Source organism: Phalacrocorax aristotelis, chromosome 1 (assembly GCF_949628215.1).
Source record: "Phalacrocorax aristotelis chromosome 1, bGulAri2.1, whole genome shotgun sequence".
Taxonomy (NCBI): domain Eukaryota; kingdom Metazoa; phylum Chordata; class Aves; order Suliformes; family Phalacrocoracidae; genus Phalacrocorax; species Phalacrocorax aristotelis.
The window spans coordinates 168,005,480-168,032,204 of record NC_134276.1 but is presented as its reverse complement, the minus strand read 5'-3'; the positions used below and the strand labels follow the sequence as shown (position 1 = coordinate 168,032,204).

At 39.4% G+C, this 26,725-nt stretch overlaps 1 protein-coding gene across 1 annotated transcript in view; it reads right to left on the bottom strand.

The window, feature by feature from the left end:
* FGD6 (FYVE, RhoGEF and PH domain containing 6) overlaps window positions 1-26,725 on the bottom strand; it is an 80,394-nt gene that overhangs the window by 41,454 nt on the left and 12,215 nt on the right. Inside the window, exons 2-5 of the mRNA XM_075080624.1 lie at window positions 23,728-26,164; window positions 7,081-7,228; window positions 3,557-3,624; window positions 3,430-3,460 (exon numbers count right to left, since the gene is read on the bottom strand). Of these exons, the coding sequence (XP_074936725.1) occupies window positions 3,430-3,460; window positions 3,557-3,624; window positions 7,081-7,228; window positions 23,728-26,164 (2,684 nt within the window). The remainder of the gene's footprint in view (window positions 1-3,429; window positions 3,461-3,556; window positions 3,625-7,080; window positions 7,229-23,727; window positions 26,165-26,725) is intronic.

The following is a 26,725-nucleotide window of genomic DNA, read 5'->3' as shown; positions in this document are numbered from 1 at the left end:
AATGATACATGTATAGGTTTTTTAATATATATAATAATAATTTTGGCAAATGTCCTCTGAAAATGGAAACATATCAAAACAGAATTTCCCACTCTTGTAAGCACCTCCGAAAGGATACACGGGGTGTGGGGGGGTAACAAACAAAACATGGTTGACCTCTTATCTACTTTCTCCAGTAAGAAGCTGAACCTGGTGGCTGCATAAAAGTTACATGTGCCTCCTGACAACCTCCTACTTGCTCTCAGAGTCCTAATAAGGACAGAACAGGGGCCTAAGTCAGATGCACAGAGCTAAAGGCTCAGGCAAAAGCCTTGAAGGGTTGAGCTTTTCTTCGCTCATGCAGCACATCATACACTAAGCCTTGCAAACAAAGGAACCGTCCCGAAAAGCATGTTGTTTTGCTGGACCAGAAGTCTCACTGCCCATGCTGTAGCAGGAGGGGAAACAAAATCAAGAGTGGTGGACGTTGGGAAAAGAACAAAATTATGAACAGAACTGGACAAAAGAATGACAGCAAATGAGCCAGGCAGCTTATCCTTACAGCAACAGGGTGCCGCTGAGGAGGTCCTCTCAGTTCTGCAAAGCAAACTATGTCCAAAGAATCCCCACAACAAAGAAGTGCAAATGGCACCAATCCTGCCTTACTCCTTTTTCTAGGAACACCAGATGTTTTTTTGGGCACAGAGCATCTCAGACAGCTGTGACAAGCTTGTTTCTCATATGTCTCAGTTCACCATTCCCTTTGGGTTTTTTACTGCAAGTTCCCCTTCAGGAAGAAACAGCACTTGTCAGATCTTCTCAACCCTTGTTTTGCCTCTGGAGTCCAGACATGAACTGTCTCACAAAGATGCATACAGATGAGATGGTTTGCTTTAAGCCCCTTTGTTTTCAGGAGCTTCTAACAGCATTGTACTGGATTCTTGTCCTCTGAAAAAGCATTATGATAGTTACAGAAATACAGAGAATTCAAGATTACATCTAATGTTTGATTCTACCCTCAAGCACCCCCATTCACTAAGTATGTCTGAGACACCATCAGTGTGCAATGCCAGTTAAGTCCCTTATCTGTTACGACCAGCTTATTTCACATACAGAAGTGTCCCCAAGTGTTTATAATTTTCTATAGAACTTTTGTAGTTTGTCTTCAACAGAAGCAGCCAGATGCACTACAAAGTGTGACAGCATCCAAATAGGCTGGCACCCTGGTATCTTGGAAGAGTTAACTCCATATAACTTGACTTCGTTAATATAAAAAGAAAAAAAATGCTAAAAAAATTTAAAAATCAGTGGTACTTGTAACCAGTTTGCAAACACATTCCCACCTTCTCAACTGCTCTAGACTCCACTTCAAACGATCTAAGCAGGAGCAACTTGAAAGCATTTTTCTTACATCAACAGTCCTGTTCCCTGGCTGTAAGAGCCATGAGCTGCATTAACTGGCATTGATAAGACAGACTGAGGAGAACAGTATTAATTTCAGATCATCACTAATGGAATTAATCACTACATTTCAAGTATTTACTCTTGGAAGACCACTAATAGATGGTTCAGAGGTGTAAGAGTCTCACCTGACTCGCCAAATCTTTACTATGGGTAACACAGCCCAGCCTCAGGAGAATCAAAGTTTTAATTCCAGAAGTCTATTGGAGGTTGCCTGACTGGCAGTTAGTAATCCTGACACTGAAGCCAAAGTGGTTCAGTACAGGTAAAATCAAAAGGGTAGTTTTATCAATGTTTAAATATTATCCATAAGAAATATATCATTAAACAGATGTAAGAATATCTGTGACAAACATACACAAATTCTCAGGCATACCACTATGTCTAAATAAAACGTGTTTCTGTAAACTTTCTCAGGTATGGCAATTTTTACTTAATGAAGAATGCACACATACACAGAGCTTCAAAACTGGTGCCCATTCTGACAAGGATGCTCACCTAAGTTCACGCTGCAGGACAACAGACAGGTTGAGGGCAAAGTACTTCCTTGACTCCTAGCCTAGCATCCTCTCTGTTAGGCCAGGTTTAATATATGTTGTTTGTTATTGCTAGCCAACAAAAACATTTCTAAGGGGTTTTTATTTGGCAGATAGAAACTAGCATACTGTCATGAACAGAGCTGCACGATATCCATTAAAACAAAGCAAAATACATCCTACAGCACTGCATATTTGCAGTGTGTGGACAACCTGAGGCTTATCCCAGAAAATTCCTAAACTCCCTATTACTTTCCCTCCTGCAATCTTCCTCGGCTTGCCTCCATCCTCTGCACAAACAGCCTTTGCTTCCAAAACTGCGCGTGTAACCTGAAGAATTGGTACACTGAAAAGCAAAGATACCTTTAAGATATGTTATATGCCTAGAAAAATATAACTAAAAATCATATAGCTTAAAACTTGTTTCTTCCTTTAATCAGTATTTAAGCTTGATTTCTGTACTAAAAAGCATGTTGAATATAAATTATGCATTGGCCACAACTGCCTGACCCACCTGTTTAAAAAACAAGCCTCAACAGAGTAAGAAAATCAATTACTAAAATGGAAGACAAAAGAGGAATCAGCAAGTGGTGTGGTAAGGTTTCTTTTTGTTTCCTGAAAGATGTCCATATTACAGGACTATATACATCCATCTATAAAAGCCTTTGTTCCCAGTTTCACAGAACATGCTTCTCAAGAGACTAAGACAGACTAACGCATCTGTTTGCAATATAATCAGTTCTATTGCCCAGGGAAAAAAAAATAAAAATCACTATGCTTGCACTTAATAGAGTGACAAAATGGAGCTAGAGAAAGCTAAGTTCTTCATTAATTTACTATTATCACCTTCTACACAGCATGTTTAACAGATGACTGGTCTGCATAAACACGGATTAAATACTTAACTCTTGCTGTGGACAACACATTGCATATACTACAATCACAGCTGTTATCAGAAAGCAAGCATCTGTCAAAGAATTGCAGCCCAAAAAGTATGCTGCCATGGTGAAGGATGCAACATTAGAGCTAATTAGTCATACTACATCAGGAATGTGTATTTTTTTTTACCGTTTCTGAAGGTAAACTGTTTCCACCTCCCCCCCTTACTTTAAAAGTTATTCTAACCAAAGATTTTATTTTGGTTGCTATGGTACAAGCTGGCTTATAAATATGATGCTGATTAATACATATGGATATATATTCCATCTTCAATATTCAAGCAATACCCCCACTCAGCTGGAAGACCAAATACATTAAAGAGATGCAGAAGGAACCACTGAAAGATTAATTATATAAAATCTGAAACTTTAAACTTCCACTTAACTGGATTAATTTTTATATTTTGAATATGTAGACACAGAAAAAAAAAAACCCTCATTCACTTCAATAACTTCTAACACAGAACTTTAACAAATTAAACATAGAAGAGGAAGCTTTTTTTTTTGATACTTACAATGTGTAAGAGCTTTAGCACATCCACAAACCTATCAGAAAAGCAAGAAAAAGCAAATAGTTACATTTTAACTGCCCAGCTAAAATAAAACTGTTAAGAGGCTGTTAAATTTAGCATTGACACTTACACTTTCTCTGAGCTCATGATCTCCTTGGCAATATGGTAAACCTTTGTTTTCTTTCCAGTTGCCTTACTCTGCAAATGAAATTACATGTTATACGATGTACCTACTAAAACTGTTGTAAAGATCATTTCAGGCTAGTAGTTCCTCAAATCCAAAGTAATTATTCTATAGTTATTTCTAATAAAAATATTTTATACTGCTTTGTAATCTCCTGGCTTTGAAATCTTCTGGCTTTTCAGGATCTGTGAGAAAATCAGTTTAGCTTGTAGCTGGAAACAACAATGTTAGTTAAGAGTAGTTTTTATAACACTATCAGCCTTTCTATTTAATTATTACAGGAAGCATTGAAGCCCATAACAACTTAAGGCTTAGCAAGTGACAATTATTCATTAGCAAAAGTAGTAATGTTTGGATCACATTTGTACATTACTAAAATTCTTTTTCTGATTAATACAGCAGCAGCCTTTTGCAGTAAACTCAAATGGGTTTCAGGAACATCTTAAAAGAAATTCACATTTTCTTTACTGAAAAAGAAGGTGAAAGGATTAAAATATCACACTGAAAAGCCAGCTTCTGACCATCTACTAAAGGACTTGCTGAAAAACACAGCAACCATACAGCAAAGCTGTAGAAGTCAGCCTTGCCATCTGAAACACTGTGGAGATGACGATGTTTTTTATGTGCACACATTTGGCTTCCAAAAAAAAAAAAATCAATGCTACTGTTCAACATCAGATGTAAGGAACAGGTATAGCAAAGCAAAAGGGGGTAGGTGTCAGGATGCAATTCTGTTCTCTACACAGTGTAACTCCCATGTATCACTTCCCTCAGACAAAACACCTTTCTCCAAAACAGCTCTCATCGTTTGCCATATGCTTCTCTTCTGCCAGCTGTCACTGCATCTATTAGATATTCGGGCTTTCATTTCAATGGGCTGCAAAGAAAGAGCGTGGATGAGGAGCACTAAAACATCACACGTTATACAACACAAGTTTGATGGAAGTCCTGGGGAGACTGTCTTGAGTACAGTAGTATAATATAGGCATTGAACAGTTTCTCTACAGAAGTAGATATCAGTGGCTTTACAGGTGTGAACCTTTGGTTCATAAGCTCTAACGTTGCAAGATTCTTCTGGAGTTTTAGGTCTTCTCTGAACCTATAAACAAGTCTCAAGTGCTAGAAATCAAACCATGTAACCAATGATATTCATAGGTTGGTTTTAATGATATTTTTATATTAAAAATGAAAAAGAAATATATTTTTATTTTAATTTAATTGACACAGTGCCAAATAACTAAATTAAAATTAGTTTATAAATTTAATAATTTGGTGTTGCATCACATATATGCAAAATACATTATTTATTTTATGTACTACACAGACATCTTCACACAGAGCTGGGATTTTACATCTAAAATTAAACTTCTTTCCAAAAAACACTTAGATCTACCCAGTGAGGGTCAACTGGATTCAGGCAAGATTGTAGCACCCACCTTCCGGCCTCAATGCCTTTTTAGAAAGCACAGCTGACACACTCCCTAAAAGAGTGAATTCACAAGTAACTCAATTATGCAGAGCAAGGTATCTGCCATCACTGTAGATGTGAGAGTTACAAATGAGATGAAAATTAGTATTTTGAGGACAAGATGCTAACACTAAATAATTACAAAATGAAATATCACAGTCTGTTTTCACCCCATTTGAAAGACTTTTCACATACCAGCTGGCACTGAAAAGGCCACTTTGCATTTGCTCAGCCAAAGATACTCTGGGCCTAATAAAGTCTCTAATGGGAGAACCAAAGGGATACAAATTGGGCTCAAAAGGTTCCTTCCCAATGCTGTGCCTGAAACTCCTTTAATGGATAAAAAGCATCAAAACAGCCAGATGCTTGTGGTAAGGAAAAATAAAAACAAGCCCAGCTGAAGACCAATGCAGAGACTGCTTCATTCTCCTCTGCAGCTGCTCTCCCTCTTAGGAAGTTGGTTCTTAATCCCCAGCTGCTGGCTGCATGTGCTGCAGGAGGCTGAAGCAAGCTGATGAGCAGATGCTTCACAGCAAGCGCTGAATTACTCTGTGAAACCTGCCTGAGAAGCCTCGTGACAGGGATGCTTTCCGGTAGAACTCCATCATGAAAGGTTAAGGGCGTTTCTAGATGCACACAAGGTAAGTTAGCTTCCGTACAGGTACAGTCCTGCTCAGTTTCACAGGAACAGGCTTTTCCATCAACTACCTTCTCTCCCACCCCCAATTTATTCCTCAGATGATCTGGTGACTTTCAGGTCTGACACATCATCATCAAGTCTTCTCTTCCAGCAGTAAAAAATCTCATTGCCTTTTTTTGTTTTTAAATTATTATTCTTTTTTAAGGAGAGGAAGCAAATGAACCTATTATCAAAGGTAACAGAGCTGCCAGGATTGGTGCTGAGGAGAGGCACTAGTTGATGGGCGGGCTGGTGTTAGGGCATCTGGGACTGAGAAGTAGGAAAGCAGGTATCCCCAAGGAGAGGGATAGGACCCCCAGAACTTTAAATTAAGTAGTTATCGCTGTCTTCCTGCTCCTCATTTGAAGAAGAAATAAAGTTAAAAAGGGGGAAATCATTCCACACTGGCACTCGCAGAAGGTCAAACCTCAAGCACAACAGTGAAGTGTGGCTTACAATCCTCCAAGGGCCATAGATGTGGCTCTGCAGCCCTACAAGGGCAGCTCTCTTGCACACACATACCAATAGTCTCTCCTCAGCACCAAAGGAGTGAATTAAGGAACTTAAATGCTGAAAGGCAGGTTGAGCCCTTAGTGTTTCATGCCATTGAAAAGGAAGAATTAAAAACTGGTTCAATCATCTGTCCCCTGTGCACCAAGCAGGGATTTGGCAGGTTAGCATGCAGAACCTGCAAATGTAAGAAAGCTGTCTGCACAGAAATGGTTACTGGGACACAGGCTTTACTACATGGCTGAGATCACCGAAATAGGACCATCCAAGCAAAACTCCAGCTTCTGAGACATTTTTCAGAAGGGCCTTCTCAGACCTTGCAAACTGCACCTGGCCCCTTTCCTTGGGCTTCAACCAAGGCTGACAAATCAAATGTTGATTTTAAATATTCAGTGCACAGGAAACTCTGTGCTCTCTAGGATCTTTGAGACATAGACAGCCTCATTAAAAGGTATTTACAAGTCTCAAAACTGAAGATCTCTAAACATACATCTGTGCACGTAGCACTATTAGAGGGGCGTGGTAGGCAGGTCTATAGCTCCATGATTCGGTGACAGATTAAGAAAAAATATGCCAGGCAACATGCACTTCATAGTGGGATATTTCTAAAATTGACCTCTTAATATCAGGCTAACATACACATATTAAATTAAAATTTTAGAGAAAACCCTCTAAGCAATAATATTGATGAAAAGGAATATATAAAGTTATGTTGATGCAATGCCTTTTATTTGAAAATATCCCAACAGATTACAACTTAGAAAATAGTGCAAGAGTGAGGAATAGCTTCAGAAGATAAAGATAAAAACACACCTGTTTATCTTCTTGAGAATCAGGCTCCCCTTTGCTGGAATCAGAATTTGTGTCATCATCTTCATCAGAACTGTTCATGATATCTTCTTCATCTGACTGAAGATCTCCCATTACCATGTTAGGATTATCATGGTGTTCTTCTAAGGACCTATAATTAAAATACGTGTAGTCGATAAACATACCATAGTTGGTTTATGTGAAGAGCTCTGTTTTAAGCCACAATCCCATTGGAATATTTTTGTTATTTTTGGCCATCAAAGTTTGACTGACAGCAAAGTTTGATAAGTCTAGTCCCTTATTGCTGTGTGCATGTATAGTGCAACATTTGTACCATGTGCCAGAAGAATAAAGAAAAATCATAGCCATTTTGCTCTCCTTTATCTCATAGTGTCAGGACTTGTTCCAGATATGGAACTGAGACTGGAGCTTTCTGCCTGAAATTTCAGATGCATGTATATATACAGGGTTGTTTCTCAATGCATACACTAAACAACTGCATCAGGGATATTATAACTGTTCTGTCCAATAATTCTTAAAAATAAGAAAGCAGACTCTTTTGTGATTGAAAACTCCCATCCCCCAGATATAGACACCTTCCAGGTAGAGGTCTCTCTTCATTAGCTTTGGCTGCATTTGCAATACAGAAACGGCACGAGACAGGCACACAACCTTCTTCCTCTAATTAGCCTTGACAACTTCAGTATAGATGTAAGAAATGTAACTCTAGAAGAAAATAAAAAAAGGGGGTAGGGAAGATAAAGAAGAAAAGAGAGACTAGAGGAAACAGAGCCTGAAGTTTTGGTAAGGCTACATACAAACACAGCAAATCCCTAGGCTCCTACTTTTAATCCTTAAAAATATCTGATAATTGCCAATTACACTAAAGCTGTGTCTAAATTCACATAATATGTTAATATGTGTTCAAGGCCTGCAAAAAGATGCTGGTATGCCACAGGCTTCTTGTGATATGAGCCAGAAGTTATTAGCTACCCTACAAAACAAAAAGCAAATCCAGAAACCCTTATCCCCAAGCTGTTGCAGCCAGCAGAGTCCTCAGTGTGCTGACCAACACCAAATTTTGTGCAGCGAACATCTGTGGAGCTACACACTTCTCCATATAGCTGCCCTCTGCTTCCCCACGCAAGGGATGGTTACAGCTGATCCTTCCTTTTCCTAACTTTGAATCACAAGAAAGCAGGGATGGAGGGCAACTCTTCAGACTTACCAGCTCCAACTGTGATAGACACCAGAAAGAAAACCTGGCAGTGTGGATCCCATGGGAATAGCAGAATTAAGGAATAGTAGCTGTGTAAGGATGCTCCAACAGCCACAGCAAGGTATTGATTATTCAATGCTCAAGGCAGAATTAAACCAACCAACTAACCAACAACAAAACAACACACAAATGCTGATCACAAATGGAGATATATTTAGAGATGAAGACAAGATAAGTTGGCCTGCAGAAAGACTTTGGTGAGCCATGAAGACGTAGAAAAGATTAAAATAGCTTGGTTCTATTAAGACAACACAGGAAGGACTCAGGAAACACCCAAGCAGTTACTGTCTCCCAGAACCGAATGGGGTGGGGAGAGGAAGGAGATTGCAATATCAAATGGGACCCTGAGCCAAGACGGCAGCATCCAGGGAGTAGAGAGGCACCCAGTTATTTCAGTTTGGAAATTAGTTTCACGTGGAAGGAGAGCATCCACCAGGGAAATGAGCACTGAGGACAACAGTGCACAGAGCAGGCCAAGGAGGGTTCCCGTGGAGCCTCCATGAGCATCAGAAAGGCAAAAAAGCAGCTTTTCACTGGAGCTTCCGCTGAATCCACACTAGCAGGATGCTAAAACTTCTGCAGCTACTTGTTAACTTCAGCAATTCAGAAAACTCCTTGTCTAGTCTATTTAATTCACAGTCAAATGACCTGGTGGCCCGAGAATGTTTATTTTAGAAGATGCCATCTTATATCCTTTTATTTTATAGATTACAAACATCTTTATTTCATCTGTAGCATTATATGAGCTAGATATATCCCCCTGCAAGAGAAATATCTGCTACTCCTTCCTCTACTATATTATTTACATTTTACCATGCACATCTGTCACTCAATCTACACCTGACCTGGGATTTTTTAATTTTTTTTTCCATTCCAAAATGTATTCATCACTTTATCTATAACCACACTGGAATTCACTTTTTAATCGCTTATTCATCAACATTTGCTTTTGTTAATGGACATTTTATTGTCCTTTTTCCTATCCTTAACATTTATTTTAATTGCTGTTCTTATTTTCTTTAACTAGGATTCCTTCCCATGAAGAAAACGTTATTTCTACACCTGTGCAACAGTCCTTTTGCCTAAGCATGGTCTACAGGACACCCATTCCCAGATTTTGCTATCATTTTTCATTTAAATGTGTCAGGGCAACCGTGCTAACACCTAAAATTTTAGAAAACCTGCCCTTTTTGAAGCCAGAAACAAGCATATTTCTAGGTGAAGCTGTATTCTGCTTGCACAAATATAACCCTGTCACCGCTGAAGGACAAAGATCAAACTAGCTGGTCTGTGTTGGGTGGGGAATTTTCTAAATGAACAGTTAATGCTTATCTAACAATTATGGCTTACGTAATTGGATGTTTCTGTAAATAAAAACAATACTAAAAGTTTTTAATAATTAACTACTGATGATTTAGGATGTTTAATAAGCATCCACAGATGAGAGCCACTCACTGTATACACTTTTTTTCTTTCTGGGAACTGCAACAACATTTAAGCAGTAAGCTCCTTTTCTTGCCTTTTTGGTGCGTATGCACCTACCACTCCCGTAAAGGAAACTATGAGAGCTGAGAGAACCATCTACCACATCTTGCTTACAGTACGTGCTCCACCATTTGAAGGACCTCAGAGTAATCCCTATATGTCTTTATCCTGTATTTGCTCAGCTCACAGCCTAACACAGCCTTCAGGTTCTTCCACCTGATATACTTTGTTGAGATTTTTTGGTGTTTGGTTTTTTTAAAAAATTTTTTTCTTCTTTCTTGTTTTTTTTTAAAAAGAAAAAACACAGTGGATTATTAGATGATTAATGATTAAAAGTCAGTTCACACCCAGCCATTTTCCAGAATCAAACAAGCTGCCAGTTCAGGGAGAGGATGTGATACTGTAGCCATGTCACTGCTGGCAGTATCTGCTTTTGTGTCCTCCTCTTTGGAGAAGTGGTGACAAAGCCACTGTGTTGATCTGCCTTTATCAGCCATTTGCTGGAAAATATGTGACTCTCCTTGTAACTTAAACCTTAACCTTTCATCATAAATAATACAGCTTTTCTGTCAAAACAGCAGTTTTGTATTTACTGATTACTCTTTCTGTATTTGTATCTCTGAAGTAATCTGTAACGTAAGTGTATACATAATTCTCTTAAAGTTATCTCTGGATGAAATGAAATCTCTTGTAGCCTTTAAATGAGTTTTGAAATAGTAGTAAATCTTTAAAAAAACAGAATCTTTTTTCTACCACATATCAATTCCCATTTTCCAAAATACCACAGACATGCAGTAGTGGTTATTTTTAAGCAACAATTCTGATCGGTATTTTGGGGATATTGCGAACTATCTCTATCCTGTTCCCTCTTCATCACGATTCTTTGTCCTACCCACAGCACTACCAAGAGAAACTTCTGCATTATCAGTCATGTGAAACACCATCACTGCCAACTCACTGTGCTGCCCACTGAGTAAGAATATCTTGCCCTATCTTGTGAGCAAGTTACCTAAATATAGATGTGGGGCTTTTTCATTTGACACATAAAATGAAGGGATCATTAGCTTGCCTCAGAATAAGCAGTTTATGGGATGGAGCATATACATTGTGCTGTATTTTCCTAACACGATAGTAAAATATTAATGAAACAAAACATGCCAGCCCCAGTCAGGCACACAGCAAGATAAACTGTCAAAATTTGAGACCTGACATCAAGCTATTACAGCCAGAAAAATAATCCTAATCAGCATAAAAACCTCTTATTGTCTTCAAAGGATGACCAAGACTAGTTCAGGCTAGCTTATTTGTATTATTATAGAAGCTTCAGATAAGCCTGAGACTTCACTTTCAGTCACTGTTGATTTAGACACTGCATAGGACACTATAGCCTGAAGTCACAACTAACATTTCAGTCTCAGTTCCCAATTCATTTAGAAGGCAATTAGTATTTTAAGCTTGACTGAGGTGATTCAGAGACATTCTCTGCCACGGAATGCCCCAACATTAAGCATTTTATAGTACATTGGAATTATTTCAAGCGTTAGCATCACCGTAACTACTAAAAAGCAAGTTTCCACAGCTCCAAAGTATTTGTTAAAATAGATTCAACCACACTGCTGCTTTACACACATTTCCTTGTGATCTTCATTATTTTTAGACTTTTTTTTCTACCTCCAGTAAGTAATCAAAAATATATAGGGATGCTGGATGAACAGAACCTTGCATACAATGCTGATAAACTCTTTTCTTATCCTTTCGTTACTTTAAAAGGAGTGTCCATTCTAGTCTGCTTTTTGTAGGAGTGTCTAAACATCTTTATCGTGCTTCTGTCTCTTCCTCCAGTATTTCATTGTTTAGTTTTTTGTGAGTGTTCTTGTTTGGTTGGTTATTTTTTAAGAAAGCCTTCAACATACAGGCAAAGTTACACAAACTGAAGTTTCTACTCAGCTAAAAAAATACACACCAAAACATCAGAGAGCCAATAAGCATACTCTACTATAACATTTAATCTCAAATCCTTTTTGTATTGTTACAGCGTTTCACAATCCTTTCACACTGTCACAGCTGCTTGCATCTCACTTTCCTCCAGAGAGGTAACAATTACTATTGCAGGTTCTTCCATTTTCAGGTCTTAATATCACCAGTCCCTGCAATCAATTTCAATAATTAAGACATGTTCAGCTGCCTTCAATGTGCGCAGCACATTGGCTGTCTGTGGAGGCAATAGCTGATAAGGCTTTTATATTTTTTCACAGTGCCTCGTACTTGTACTAGCTGTAGGTAAGGCAGCAAGCCTCACTGACTGATTCCCTCAACGGATCCTAGCTGTGTGGTTCTGGGAAGTCCCAGGGACAAAAGACTTAAAAGACTAAAGGAAAGAAAAAAGTTTTATGGCATCTTTTCTTCGAGGTCCTATCTAAATGCAGAATGTCTCTTTTGAGGTGTTACGAAAGGCTGTAAATACAGAAATCAAGTTAAGATCCTGAAACAATTTAAGAAGCAATTATCTGATTTGGGTGCTCAAGACACAGAAGATGCTCTTGGAAAGCGAAAGCAAAAGTGAAATTATTGCTTGGTTAATAATTGCTTGACTTTGTTTAGTGAACTTCCTCTTGGTTTAATTTAATACTTTTTATTTAAGGCAGTTCAATGCCTTTAATATATATTTACTGCAGGTTTAGGAAAAAGGGAAATCAATTCTAGAAAGCAAGCACACTTGGCAAAGCACAAAGATAATAACGAATACTAACCAAGATCACTAGCGAGCTCCTATGGAAGTTTTAAAAAAATATATGATGGAATTAGTGATCAGCAAGGTTAATAAAGGCATCACTTAACGTACTTTTTGGATGAGTTTCATTTTTGCTGCAATACCTCAGCTCCACAACCATCCTAAAGAAGCCAACATGAGCACTTTTTCTTTCACAAACCAGTCTGGAAAGCATAAATATGAACTTTGTATCACTCCAAATGCGCCTGGACACTAACCCATCATATTTACCTCATCAATTAAACTTCAGGTTCTCTGAACAACAGTGACTGTCCACCATTACAGCTAAAAAATTCCCTCCCCCATTGTCCTCTTCATGTCCCCCGCTTTTAATTTCTCCTTCAGGCATACCAGACCATTAAGCAGTAAATGAGGATGAAATGCAGCCTGGACCAGGTGGCTTACTTATCTGAGTTATTCCTACAGCATCAGTCACCTCTCTGGTTTAACGACAGAGACACAGATGGAAAGAACTGAAGCTGAGATCACATCTCTCCTCTCTAGGTGTAGTGGACAGTGTGAGAAAGACTGGTGGATACCGCTGCGGCTCTCGCAGTGCTGGCTTGGCTGCCAGCACTGGGGACTGGTTACCTTATTGCAGCCAAGCTACTTGGGCTTCAACTTCTCTGCCAAAAATGGTGCTTTTTCACACTGGGGGAGTGAGATAGCAAGGTGTCCTCTCAAATAGGATTTTACATGATAGTGTTAAAGGTATGCCGTTCCTTCTTCTGCAGTGACAACTCAATGACTTTACTAAGTTCTTCGTATTGTTAGGACTAATAACGACGAAAAAGGCAATAGTCCAGGAGTTTCCATGGGTATGATGCTAAGGAACATAACAGGCAGTTAATCTTGATCTGCCTTTTATTCATATTTTTAAGACCACCTGAACAGATCATGCCTGTAAGATTCATTAGTCCCTTCTGCAAGTTGTCCTTCCATAAGTGACATGGCTGAGGAAGGACACAGACCTCTACAAGAGTCTTTCAAAAAAAAAAAGCACCACAAAACAAGAGGCAAACAAACTAGACCAATGAACCCACAATTATTTGCATCACTTAACTGCTGTGTTATATTCCCTCTGGGCTGGCTGCAGAACTTGAAGGATACAATTAGAATCATAACCATTCCTCGAGAATCACAGCTAAAAAACAGAAACAACCTGCATCCAGCTGAGCAACTCCAATTGAAAATTATTTGTGAACATCAGGTTACTTTTTCAAATTGCAATTTAAAGATTTCAAGATTTCAAACAGAATTATTTTTAGCAATATCATATGTAGTATATGCATATGCATAAGCATCTATGTATGTTATAGGAGGTCAGCGCCTTTGACAATCATGATACACTGTCTAAAGAGAAGCTCAAGACAATCTATTTAAAGTGAATTTCGGTTCAGAGCTGCTTGTACTTCGAAAGCTGTCTGCTGCCTCCAGGCAAAGGGCTGGCTGCAGAGAGAGGCCAGGTGGGAATGCCAGGAGTTTGCTCCTGCCAAAAGAAATGCCAAGAACTACCCTCTCTGTCCCGGTCTTTACCTCTGGCACTCCCTTTTCACACCTGGGTTTTCTGGGCAAGGAGGATATCAGAAACTCTGCTGAGAGCTGCTACCACATTTAGCCTGTTAGATCATGCCACTGGCAGCTCCTTCTATACTTGGCTGAGCATGTTGCAAACTACAACATCTGACTTGCTGGAACCAAGTTATCCTAGCATTTGCAGCCAGCAGCATTTAGTTTAGCATTTGTTATCCTCAGGCCAAGACAGCACTAATTTCTTTCCTCAACAAGAAGAAAAAAATAAATCTGACTTGCATTCTAAGCAAGAGATAAGCACAGCATTTGTCATATGTGTTTCACTGTTTTGCACTTAATCAATTTTGTAACTTTTTTTTTTAAGCAGTCAATTCTGTCAGTCATCCTACTTCAGGCATACGATGATCAGTACAATTGTATGTATACTTTGTTGCATGATTTTTAAAAGCATGGTTTAAAAAAAAAAAAAAGGTACAAACAGCTCTCAAATTATCTCCATATTTAGCTGAAATTTGAAAACACAAGCTCCAGTGGCCAGAGACGCCCAAGGACTGCTCTCGCTCCAGGCAGCCTCCTAGGCTCATAGGAGCAATCTTCAGTGAGACCATTTGTTGACAATTCCTCAATTCCTTGGAAAGTTCAACATAAACACACACACATGCTTCAGATGTTTCCACACTCAGCATAGAAGAGCCACATTTAAAATTAAAAAAAAAAAAAAAAAAAGAGACATCTCAGTTTTAAAAGCCTGCAAGAAAACTAGTGCCCACAGCAGGCCAGTTCAGCCCCTGAGCAATGTGGCACAGCTGCCATCATGATGAGCAGGAGAGACGGTCACATCACCCTGCCTCTGCTGGGGTGGCCCCAACAAAAGTACCAACAGAAGATTATGCCAATGTAGCAGAATATGATACAAGGGGATGGTCCCGAGCATTGGTACTGGAAAGTGAAACACTACGGCAAACCCCAGAGATTTAAACCCTTGCCTGGAGACTTGTACAGGGGAAGAAATTGCTGCATCAGTTCTTCTCATCGCCACACAAAGCTGTGAGGGATTACCTGCCTCCCAGGGCAGATAGAGGGGGAAGTCTTTGCAGAATTTATAGCTTTTTGCCTTCCCTTATCATTAATTCTTGTTTCACAGGGAGAGCTGCAGTGCTCATGGGCAAGGCCTTTGGAAAAAACTCCTGGCATGGAAGTGATAATATCAAACAGGACCACCAAAATATGGCACTCATTTACAATCAGGACCTGCTACTCTAACTTCTCTCAATTCACAAAACAGACCCTAGTGGGAAACTTTTATTGGGAAAGGACAGCACTATCAGAAGAAAAATAACACTTTACTTTCCAGTCACACAAAAAAAGAAAACCACAACACAACTCTAGCACACACTGAATAGAATTCTAGAAAACTATAATGAAAATGTGAACAAAATCTCAAACTGAATGCATCAAATAGGAAGGGGAAACTTAGACCAAGGAGAACAAAACTTCCTATTAATACTCATTTCAAACAAAATTGATTTTACTTTGCCAGAGCTAGTATGACATTCCAGCATATAGTACTTTTGCTCCACTAAAATCAGAAGATATTTAGGGCCTTGCATGAACTCTATATTGACTCATCACTGTTTTTATGATTTTTGGGTGACTTTATCCCTGAAGTCAGGGCTCTAATACCTCTCTTCAAAAAGTTGCTCATTGGTTTAGATATAACATACAACTTATTGCACTCCGTTTTTCATGTGTCAAATACCTAGAAGATGACAAGAGTGCTAAGTAGCAGAGTACTCAAAAGGTAGTGACTTAGATCTAAAATAAACATGGATTGACTTAACTCTTAAACACACGACTGTCTGCATGCACAGGAGCTGATGCAGCTTCCTGGGTAGCCTGCTAGAAAACAGAGGATGAAATAGCTTGGTTGAGACCAACACAGACTAGCTGTAAAAAATAATTGAGCTGCTTACAAGACTGGACTTGCTCTCTTCCTCTAATCTTTTTGCACAGATTAGAAGAAGAATGAGGTTTAGATACTTTCTAAACTTTTCAGCTCATCTCAAAATCAATACAGAACATCTGACCACTTGGCAGGGAAGGGGCGGGGGGGGAGGACCCGAAACAGAAAAATCAACTGAACTCTGTGCAGTTGAAGTCACTGAGCCATAAGGCTCAGGTTGTAGCTATAGAAATATCAGTTTTAATAAACCCTCCTTTTATTTATTTGCATGCATCTTAGAGACTTTTTTTTTCAGTCTATGTCTGCTCAAGTGAAGCAATTTTTCATAAGCACAAAGATATTTTAAGGAAAAATTAAAACTTGTGTAAACTTAATATTTTTAAGGGACACTTCTTAGATTCTAATATCTAAAATAAAACCCTCACTCCTTAACCTAAATTTCATCTAGAGCATTGAAACAACATAGCTGCATAGTTTTGTAAGTCTATTCGTTAAAATATCTTTAACTGGGACAAATAGAAATGTTGGATAAACAAGGCATATTAATATCACTTATGGCATTTAAATAAAAACTGAAGTTAATAATTTTGATTGCTTTCTTTCCCAACATTTATTTTATGCCCCTCAAAATCTTACTGTTTTACATATACCATTACATCAGACCTTGCTGCAGTTAAAATATCGCCATACAAACCAAAGTAACATGGAGACTCACAAGCACATTTCCTGAGCCAACAGTGAAAATAACCAACCCACAGGAAAAGGTGTCTTTCGTCAGTTGTCATATCACATTTGACTCTTCCTTCTACAGCTACATTTTGTTAACCTGCAATTTACATCACGGTTGCCAACTGGAGAGAGAGCACATGTGTTGGAGGCAGGGGAGAAAAGCCAGCATCCGGGGACAAACACGCAACGTTAACTTAGCTTCCCCCTTCTTAAGGAAAAGCATTGGAGATTAATTTATGAAAGTGCGTGACACCCGAGTTCCTGTTATCCACAAACAGGGGGGTTAGGAAGCAGACTAAAGGATGCAGGGTTTTTATGCACTGCTTTGCTTACTTCAGGCTCCCCCACATCACACTAAGCCACCCTTTGGCTGAAGGCAAGAGCTGACATGCTGAGCTGAGGCGACGTCATAGGGAGGAAGGATGAGGACATCCTTGTATTGTACCAGGGGGATTGATGGGAACAGCACAGTTAGGACATTTTTGCCATCTGTGGTGAGCACTTCTTCGGTGGGAAAGAAAGGATAGCGCAGTTTACCTTCAAAATGGCTCTTTTAATGCATATGGACTGCATGTGCTTCAAGGTTAATGTGCCATAATTTTCTAAACTGCACAAGACTGATGAAAGTAACCACCCAACCTTGCGGAGAGCAGCAGAGGGATTTGCCCAGCAGCTGGGCAGGGTACCCCAGCAGTGCCTGCCCCATCACCGCCGCCACTGTCAGCTTGTTCCCTCTCAAACACACCCAGCCCCAACTACACTCGGTAAAAAGATAGCGCCAAGAACTTAAACCACATCTATTTTTAAATAACACTTGTAATACCATCTGATAAATTAGAAGTCTTTCATTATTGCACCTCCAACTCTATCAAAAGTTTCCCTATGTGCTGTGACCACGTCAATCTGCTTCACCCACCTCTTCCTTTTACCAAAATCAACAGAGAGCCCTTGAAAAGAGGGATGAAAGAAACACCGAAGATAAAAATTCTCTTTCATTACAATCTGAGATCTTTGCCATTGTTTCCATTTCATAAGGCCTTTCAAACCTTTTCAAGACTGGATTGTATACTAGAACAACAGACTTGGTATTGGAAAAATGCAGTTCTCCAACTCCTTTCCATCCCTCATTGGAGAGGGAAAGCATCAGACCTCAGAATCTTTCCCAAGGTCAAAACAGATGAAATCAGCATTTCTCAAACACATTTGGATGAGAATGTGTCAAGATTCTTTTAAAGCTAGAATATTCCTATTTATTCTGATTTAAAAAAAAACCCCAAACAAACAAAACACAACAAAACAACTGGGGAGGGGATTGGCGTACTTCTCCCAGATTGCTTTAGAAGATGTAAGTATTTTTGCAGAGTGCATATCTTCTTAAAATAAATGCATTTTATTTCAGGTTGCATAGCAGACTAAACTGCATGACCAAAAGCCACCCCAATACTACGGAAAACTTATCTTACTGGAAAAGCAGACCATGGACTCACTGACTTGCATAAAATTCTTGCAAGGAAAGAAAAGAAAACCCAAAACACCCCATATGCTTTCCTGAGCAAAAAAATTCACTGTCTTTCATTAGTTTCACATGCTACCCTAGTAGTATAAAATAGTTAACTTGACACTACAAAATAGAATAATTCCAGACCCAGGTCAGTGACTTGACTATCCCATGGGAAAGAGAAGGAGCTCTGAAAGTGGCATACAGTGCCAGGATGAGGGTCCCACCATCTGCATGCACCACTTCCTTCCCAAAGTCCTTGTGTCAGAAATCAATATTCCCAAGCAACAGTACCACCACTTTTCACCAACATTTTAATTTCTCACTGATCTGGACTCTGACTAGACACCCCTGACTTCATTACAGAATTTGCTGCTTCATCATCCATAAAAGCAAAACATGAGAAGTCGGCAAGATGGCAAATTCCTTATGTCTAGTAGCCGAGAGTTGCTTTGTCCATTCCCTGCTCCTGAGCACCAGAGCTGGGACTGCCAGACAGGCTTTGCATTCAGCCTCGCGGGGGACGGGAAGTGGAGATCTGAGCCATCTGACTCACTCTTTATTTGACAAGCCCTTGGAGTTGGCAGAAGCCTACCAGCTGCATAACATGTACATGAGAAAGCAAGGTAGGGAGGGGAAAAGAAAGAGGCAGGCTCAAGGAAACAGAATACAAAAAGAAAGCTTGTGATAACACAGCCTAGATAGCATATTATCACAGCTATTCTGCTAAAACCTGAGGTACAATTACAGAGAAAGAATTTAGCGTACAACTAAGGGTGGCAGAAGCCAGCTGGAAGCGCAGGGGGAGATCAGAAGACAGGACAAGACTGCAGAGCTGATGGAGGAAAAGGAACCTGCCTTCTTCAGATCAGAAACTAATCCATTATCATCTTTAATAAGCAGACGAAATTTAAAAATCTACATACCTGGCCTCTACTTACCAGGAAATGCTATCCTTCAACAAAATTCAGTAAAAAGAAAATGTGGCCTTTAATGCATAACACCCTCAATACCTAAAATGTATTTTGTGCGTTCAAATCTCAGAACAAGTGCTTGAAAACTGGTTTAAAATGCTACTTAGACCCTGCAGTATTTTATTATTTTCATGTTTCTCTTGAAATATTTTTGAATAGGAATTTTGCAATTTCAAAAATAACCCCCTTCCCTAACACAGCCAATCCCTAGACAACACCACATTTATCTGGTGCAATACTGCTCATCAGAAGCATGTTTCAACCCTAACAAAGTTCAGTACATCAGAAAGGAATATGTATAAAAAGCAAAGTGCTTAACCACACATATTTCAATACGAAATTTAATATTCCAGAAGGGCTTTCGTGGACTTAATTGACCTCTGGGGACTTAGTCACCAAAGTAGAATTTAGTCCGGAAAACTAAACTTACATTTTGCTTTGAGATGCTCATTTCTGGAAAATCAATAGATTATTCTAAATCAGCAGGGGTGAGAAAAATAGGAAGCGGTATTTAATTAAACCAAAACTAAGATCTCAGATTATTGTTATCACGTGGTACTGCTTCCCCACCCCAGGCTCTTCCAAAGAAAAATCCTAGCTTGAAACACAGTGACACAGCTATAAATTCCGTCAAAATCAATCAGCAGTCATGTACATTTGCAATATCTTGAAGGAACACTGTCAAAAGTAGCCAGTAAATACAGTATGCTATTCCCTGAAGGGTGAAGGAGCAGACTAACTCAACCCGAAGTACGGTTCTCTTGCCTAGAACAACGTAACAAATACCAAAAGGAAGCCCACAAGATGCAGAAAAGTTTATGTTTCTGGGCTTTGCAGCATGACATGTTCCAAGGCACGTTCACTGTTCCTTTGCGTCCTTAGATTACTGGGCAAATTTTACTTTTGGTTTCAGGGAAGATTTTGCTGTCCTCCTCAGAATAAAGGTTTGTCACTAAAAAGAGGATAACCAACGTGCAAATATTTTTTTCATTAAGAGGTTTAAAAAAAATGGTGTTACTTCAAAACAGAACCATTTCAACCACCAGTCTCCGACAACATGAAAATTAATTGCGGCGGTATCAGCAGCACTGACTTTTCAGGCCTGAACCATTCATTTCTCAAAAAAACAAACCCAAAGAGCTGTTTTCCCTGTATCTGCAACTGGATAACGATATTTCAAACTTCTTTTACATTTAACAGTACATTTCCTATCCCACAGTATCTATTCTTCATTCATTTTGGTTTTTTCAGTCTTTGTAATAACACATTCACTGTCATTATCTATTTTAAATTGGTAGTTGAACAGGTAGACTAGGACAAAATAAAAAATCCTTTAAAACTGTTTCAAGAGATTTCCTTTTTTCAACAGCAGAAATAAAAACATGGATTATCTGCTCCCAATATATTGTCATTACTTTATTGAGAACATTCCCCTGAACTACTTAAAACCAACAAAACCCATCAGTCTCCCATCAGCAGCATCTGTTCCACCTCAGTGGCTCACACACCATATCAAGACCCTGGTTCTCTTCCTTTCAAAACCAAGCCCACCATCAGCAGAAGGGAGGGATGACATCAAATAACTCAAAAATCAAGTGGTAAGCGACAACTGATACCCCATCCTTAATTACCCAGGCCCACCATTTGCATTTAAACCCCTTTCAGAAGGCCCAAGCAAACAAAATGTATCTGAATTTAATAATACACATGAATTTAGAATAAAAGTGTCAGAAGCTATTATCATTTCCCATTAAAGCGTACTTGTTTCACCAGATGGGATCGGGAGGAAATTTCTCTGTAACCACCAAAGCACTGGGTATGTTATGAAAATTTTATTTCTTCCTCCAGAAAGAAATCTAACATGGGGTAAAGACACCACCAAACTCTTCGGCTAATGGCAAGCCTGGCATTCAGACTTATGCACTGCATCTGTGCTATTATGACTAGAAGTGTAAGCAAACGATCTATGAATTTCTCAGAAGAACAATCTCATTTGTACGTTGCCTTTAATCATAAGATAATTTGCTTTGAGATCCCCATTAGCAGTGCATTACAGGAGTTTTATGTGCCATAATCTATGAAAAAGAGCTAAGTGCATGTTCTGACAGGCTGGGGAAAACACGAGCGGTAATTATTTCAATAACATCAGCACTGTTTCTCTAACCGGTTTTATAATACCACCTGGCCCAGGAGAAAAGGTAAGGCAACATTGATAAAGAAGCTTCAAAGGATTTGAGATAATGGATGGGGAAAATGGAGCAGCTGCCTGCCTGGCTCTGTCCGGGCGAGGACCCTTACACCTCCCAAGCCAGAGCCACAATTAATACCTGTACCTGCTCTTCCAGCGGCAGCTGATCCGGATCAGGAGACCACTGCCCTATTGTATCCCTTTTTCTCACAGGAAATTCTTTGTTCCCATGAGGTCTACTGAAGTAACTGCATGCATTAATTGTTTCCTAAGGTGTTTAATGACTGCGTAATCTAGTTTAAAATAAACACTCACATAAAAGGGTTCTGGATGTGGTTTTCTATGGCATGCTTTTAAAACAAAAACACAACACAAACCCAGTTATGTCAAGAACATTCAGCTTAGGGAGCAGCTACAGTTGCAAATGGGCCAGGGTAGAACAGATGATTTAAACCCTTTTAAGACCATTGGTATTGGGGAAGGTTTGTGTGGAGAGGGAATAACTATAAACCTCTCACACTCAGCCAGGTAAGAAAACTATAGAATTTCACTCAAGGAGCAACTGCAGTCTCATGCCTCCCATATTTCATATAGCATAATGGTCCTTCTTGCTTCCTAAAGCAAAGACATACATTCACCTGACCCAGAACCACAACACAAATCAAAATAGATCACATAAACACATAAAATATATCCTTATTTAGGTTTGGTGTCACCCTTCTTAGGTAAACCAATTCAAGGGAATACTAAGAGTGTGGTCAACCACCCCAAAAGATACCTAAAGATTAAACAAAAAGCATACACTCAGTCAGGAACTTAAACTGTACCAAGACAAAACCAACAAACACCCTACTGTAAACAAGAAAAATACTCAACAACCACATGAATAAATATACCAATATTGAGCCTATAACCAGGAATCCTACTTCCTGTGATAAGGGTACATGCTTTCCAAACAGTCCAATGTTGAGAATATCAAGTCTATAAACAATTAGTAACATGCAATGCCACTTAAAATATCTGTCTCTTCCTATTTAAGAGGACATACTCCCCTGAAGAATGGCCAGCTCTCAGATTCTTTGGAGTATGCGTTTGCTACGCACACATCCAAAATTAAATGAAGCTCCGTAACCCTCAGTAAAAAATGAAGTTAAATGTGACCATCTGTAAGCTAGGTCATTTATTCTTGTCAATATGCCTATATTCCAGTGTAAAGAAGTTTTCTGGGGACTATGAAGTATACAGGCTGCATATTTCATTCAAATCGTTATTGCTGGTTTGAGACAAATCTTGAGGATCTGTACAACCAACTGATCAGCTGAAATCAAGTTAAATAATACCATACTGGGTCAAAACAATGCTTCACCTGTTACCACACTCTGATAGACACAGTAAGCCATGTTACTTTGGGAAAACACATGATCCTGGCCACTCTCTGTGGCCCATTCCTCTTCCCAGCATTCACAATCACAGTATGACAGATCTTAGAAGGTCTGTTTCTTCCTTTTCCCTTATGAATCTGTTTTGGACATACCTGAATTGGTCAAATCCCATTCTGAATCTGCTGGTATTACCTGTGTCCACCACCTCCTGAGACAACGAAACACAGCAGCAACCTGCAGCGCCACCAAACCCTGTCTTTCAGTAATGCTCTGTGTGTCATGCAGAACTTGCGCACTATTACTACCTTTGCTGGGAGCGCAGGCAGACACAGAAGACTCACTATATTCAGGGAGAGGCAATATCTTTTGTTATACTTGTAAAGCTTTCAAGACCTGATGAAGAATTTACATGCCCAAAAGCTTGTCAGCTTTTCCCACCTCTATCAGCTGATCTAAAAATATATTTATTTCCCCAAGAAACCTAGTGACATGCACTCTATGGACTCTAATTCAAGACAATCCTGAGACTGTGGTAAGGTTCATTCCTCCCCATTTAAGTATTCAGGGATACAAATACATGACTGTATCTGATTTGCTTTAAATCTGGAAAAGCACATACATTAGTTTCCCAAATTTTGATCATATATGATAAATAACTAGCTTCTTTTTCCTCTTTACTCTTTACCAAGTGCAAACGGTTTTCAAAACAGCGAAAGCATATAAAGATATACAGCAATGACTGTCCTGCTGACATTTACCAAAAGGGGTACAGCCTCAAGTCATCATCTAAACATGTTTACAACAGAGTTGCAATGGAGCTGTTTAACTCCCCTTTTCTCTTTATTTTACCTGCCAAGTCTCAAACGCCTGCTTGTAGCTTCACAAGGCTCGTCAACCTCATAGAAGCCAGGGCTCTGGTCTTCCACACTGCTGGAGTTCTGCCATTCAAAACAGAGATTTCTCCCAGCACCCATAGCAAAAGGCAAGTTCTCATACTCGGGTATTTCCTCATAGTGACGCACATTCTCGTACTCTGGAGCACAAGTGCTGGTTACAGAATTCAAATGCGTTTGTGACAAATTGTCTCCCGAAAGTACATGCCCACCTAAAGACTCCAGCCTTTGGTTACTTCGCATCTCAGGTTGACTTCTGTTTCTCTGCCTCTTCTTCTGTAACAATGGACTACTTATTTCTATGGGATGTGCCTTGGCAGATTTAGCTTTCCTTTCACAGCCTACAGATGCTATACTCCGGTTGCTACCACTTCCATACCCTTCCCCAGTGGAAAAGCTGGCAACAGCACCATCCATTGACTGGCTGCCTTTAGACAGAAATTTTTGGAAGTCGCTTTTCATTAAGCAAACTGACAGTTTCATGTTGAGAAACTTTTTCAAGCTATTTTTCTTCTGATGGTCTTTACAAGGCTTGTCTGTCCTTTCCATGTCCACAGAAGAGAGAGATTTGGCCCTAGGCTTCGTCACAACAGTTACGTGGTCAAAGCTGGTAGCAATGTTAGCAGTTTTTAATGATTCAGAATTTCCTGAAAATGGAAGAATAGGATGAGGTAACTTCCAGACGGGTTTCTCAGAAGAACGTTTGGGTATGTCACAGGATGACAGCGTACCTTGCTCCTTGGCTGGTGGACATGTGAAGTGAGATCCTTCCAGAACACACTTCGATTTGTCCTCACTGGAGGTGTAAGAACTTTTCTCCACAAGCTCTGCTGATGCAGCTTTTTTCAACAGGCCAGCAGCTGGTAGGCTGTGCCTCTGTGGTTTTTTAGGAATGATTTTTGGAGAACTTTCATCCTTTTTTTTAACTTCTTTATCTTCCAATTTCTGTGGGGAAACATGGAGGCTATGGGAAGCAGATGAGTGCTGACTGCCAGTTAATTTGAGTTGCTTTGGCAAACTCATGGACAAAGTATCACACCTGACAAAGTTAGTCCTTTTGTCCACAGCATCTAGCATACTAGCATCATCTGCCATCTCATCCATGGAGTTAACTAAGTTATGGTCTGCATCTAAAGAACATGCAACACTTTCCTCCAAATCAGAAGTTTTGCGTGACAATGGAGGCAAAAGACTTTGTGAGGTTGACTCTTCCGTAGCAGGTTCCTTCACCTGATGCATTTTGTCTGCATTGCTTTGAGTTATCTCACATTTTTCAGGATGAAGCACTTCTGTATTATTGTTATAACAAACACTTTGGCCAAGGATATTAATTTTTGCTGGCTTTTTACAGCTTTGCTCTGCAAGCCCAAAGGAATCTTTCTCTGAGTTAGATGGTTCCTTTGTTCCTTCTCCTGTGGTGTCTATGCCATCCTGACGGACTAGACATGCAGCACGTGGCTTTCTTGGCTTAGGGACAGGAAGCACTTTTGAGCTCAGGACTGAAGATGTTTCAGAGGTTTTATCAGCACCCACTTTCATACCCATTTCACCTGAAAACTTACTATTGCTACTTAAATTTTCATTTTCCAGGATTTCCTGGTCCAATGAGCAAGAACAACTGTGGTTATTTTCAGTCAAACTAGGACAAATTTCAGACATCTGAAACTCATCAGCAGCGAGATTACCATCAGTATTTTGTTGCTTCCCTTTAGCTACCTCAGAAGACGGAGAAGACTGTACAAGTTCCATAAACTCTATTTTAACATCATTCTTGGAACTGCTGCCATCCCCGTTGTCAAGTTTGTCTGCATACCTGTGCCTCACAGGACTGCTGTTAGGAAATACACTATGAGTTAGAACATCCTTAAGTTTCTCTTCCAAAATGCTGGCTTTCAAAACCACCTGATTTCTATTTGACAGTTTTTCATTGTGACTAGTCCCCAGAGCTGGTGCATTTTTTTCACCAACTTTGATGTTCTCTAAGTTTTCAAAGTGCTCAAAAATTATCTGAGTTTTACAGGTATTGTCCCCATTTCCAAGTTTATGAAGGCATTCAAATTTGCAAGATGACATCGGTAGAATATATGTTGTGTTATCCGTACTCCCTTCCGAGGCTTCATTTTTATAATTCAAGTGGTCTAGTGTTTGAGAAGAATCTTCCCTGTGCTCCTCAAAGCTTTTTGTGCTTTTTTGTGTGGATGATGGAGGTTTAACTTCTGGAACAGATGAGCTCTTGAAAACCTTTGGTTTTGGTGCAATTGCTGGCTTGGTTTTCCTTGCTGCTTGTATAACACCAGAAAGTACAATGTCGGGCTTCGGTGCAACAGGTGGAGGCGTCGCCTTGTGTCCTACCACAAATTTTGGTTTGGGGGCCACCGGTGGCTTCTTAATTTCTAGGAAGGATGGAAAACAAAGACTTTAGTCACCATCAGCCACAGAACAGCTTCACCTGCAGTGCAGTATTATTAGGATTTTTGTAACATTTAAATCACATGATCTACAGGATCTTTGCGTGTGTGATGCATGCATTTTTCTCCTAAAATCATACGTCGCTTCCCTACCACTACTTTTTTAATAGTTGCCTTTCTTAATTTTAACAGGCACAATCAAGGAGTGAATGGAGAAGGCTTCAAGGGTAACTTGTTAGTTAAAAAAATAGTCTATGAAAGTGCATGTCCTTGCACAGATACTAATATGATATATCATACTAATATCAGTATGATGCTAATAATAATAGATTAGATTAGCCTGGTTTTGCAGTTGGAACTATTACAATGCCATTTAAAAATGGTCCAAATATGTTAAGTGCCTTGTATATAATAAACCATGAAGATAACAGAACAGCTAGGGTAACTACCAGGACAGTTCAGTCTCTTCCCCTGCCACCTCTGGAAAAGTACAACCTAAAATTCCCCTTTCCCTTCCTCTTTTTTTCCAAACAATATTGAGAAGTA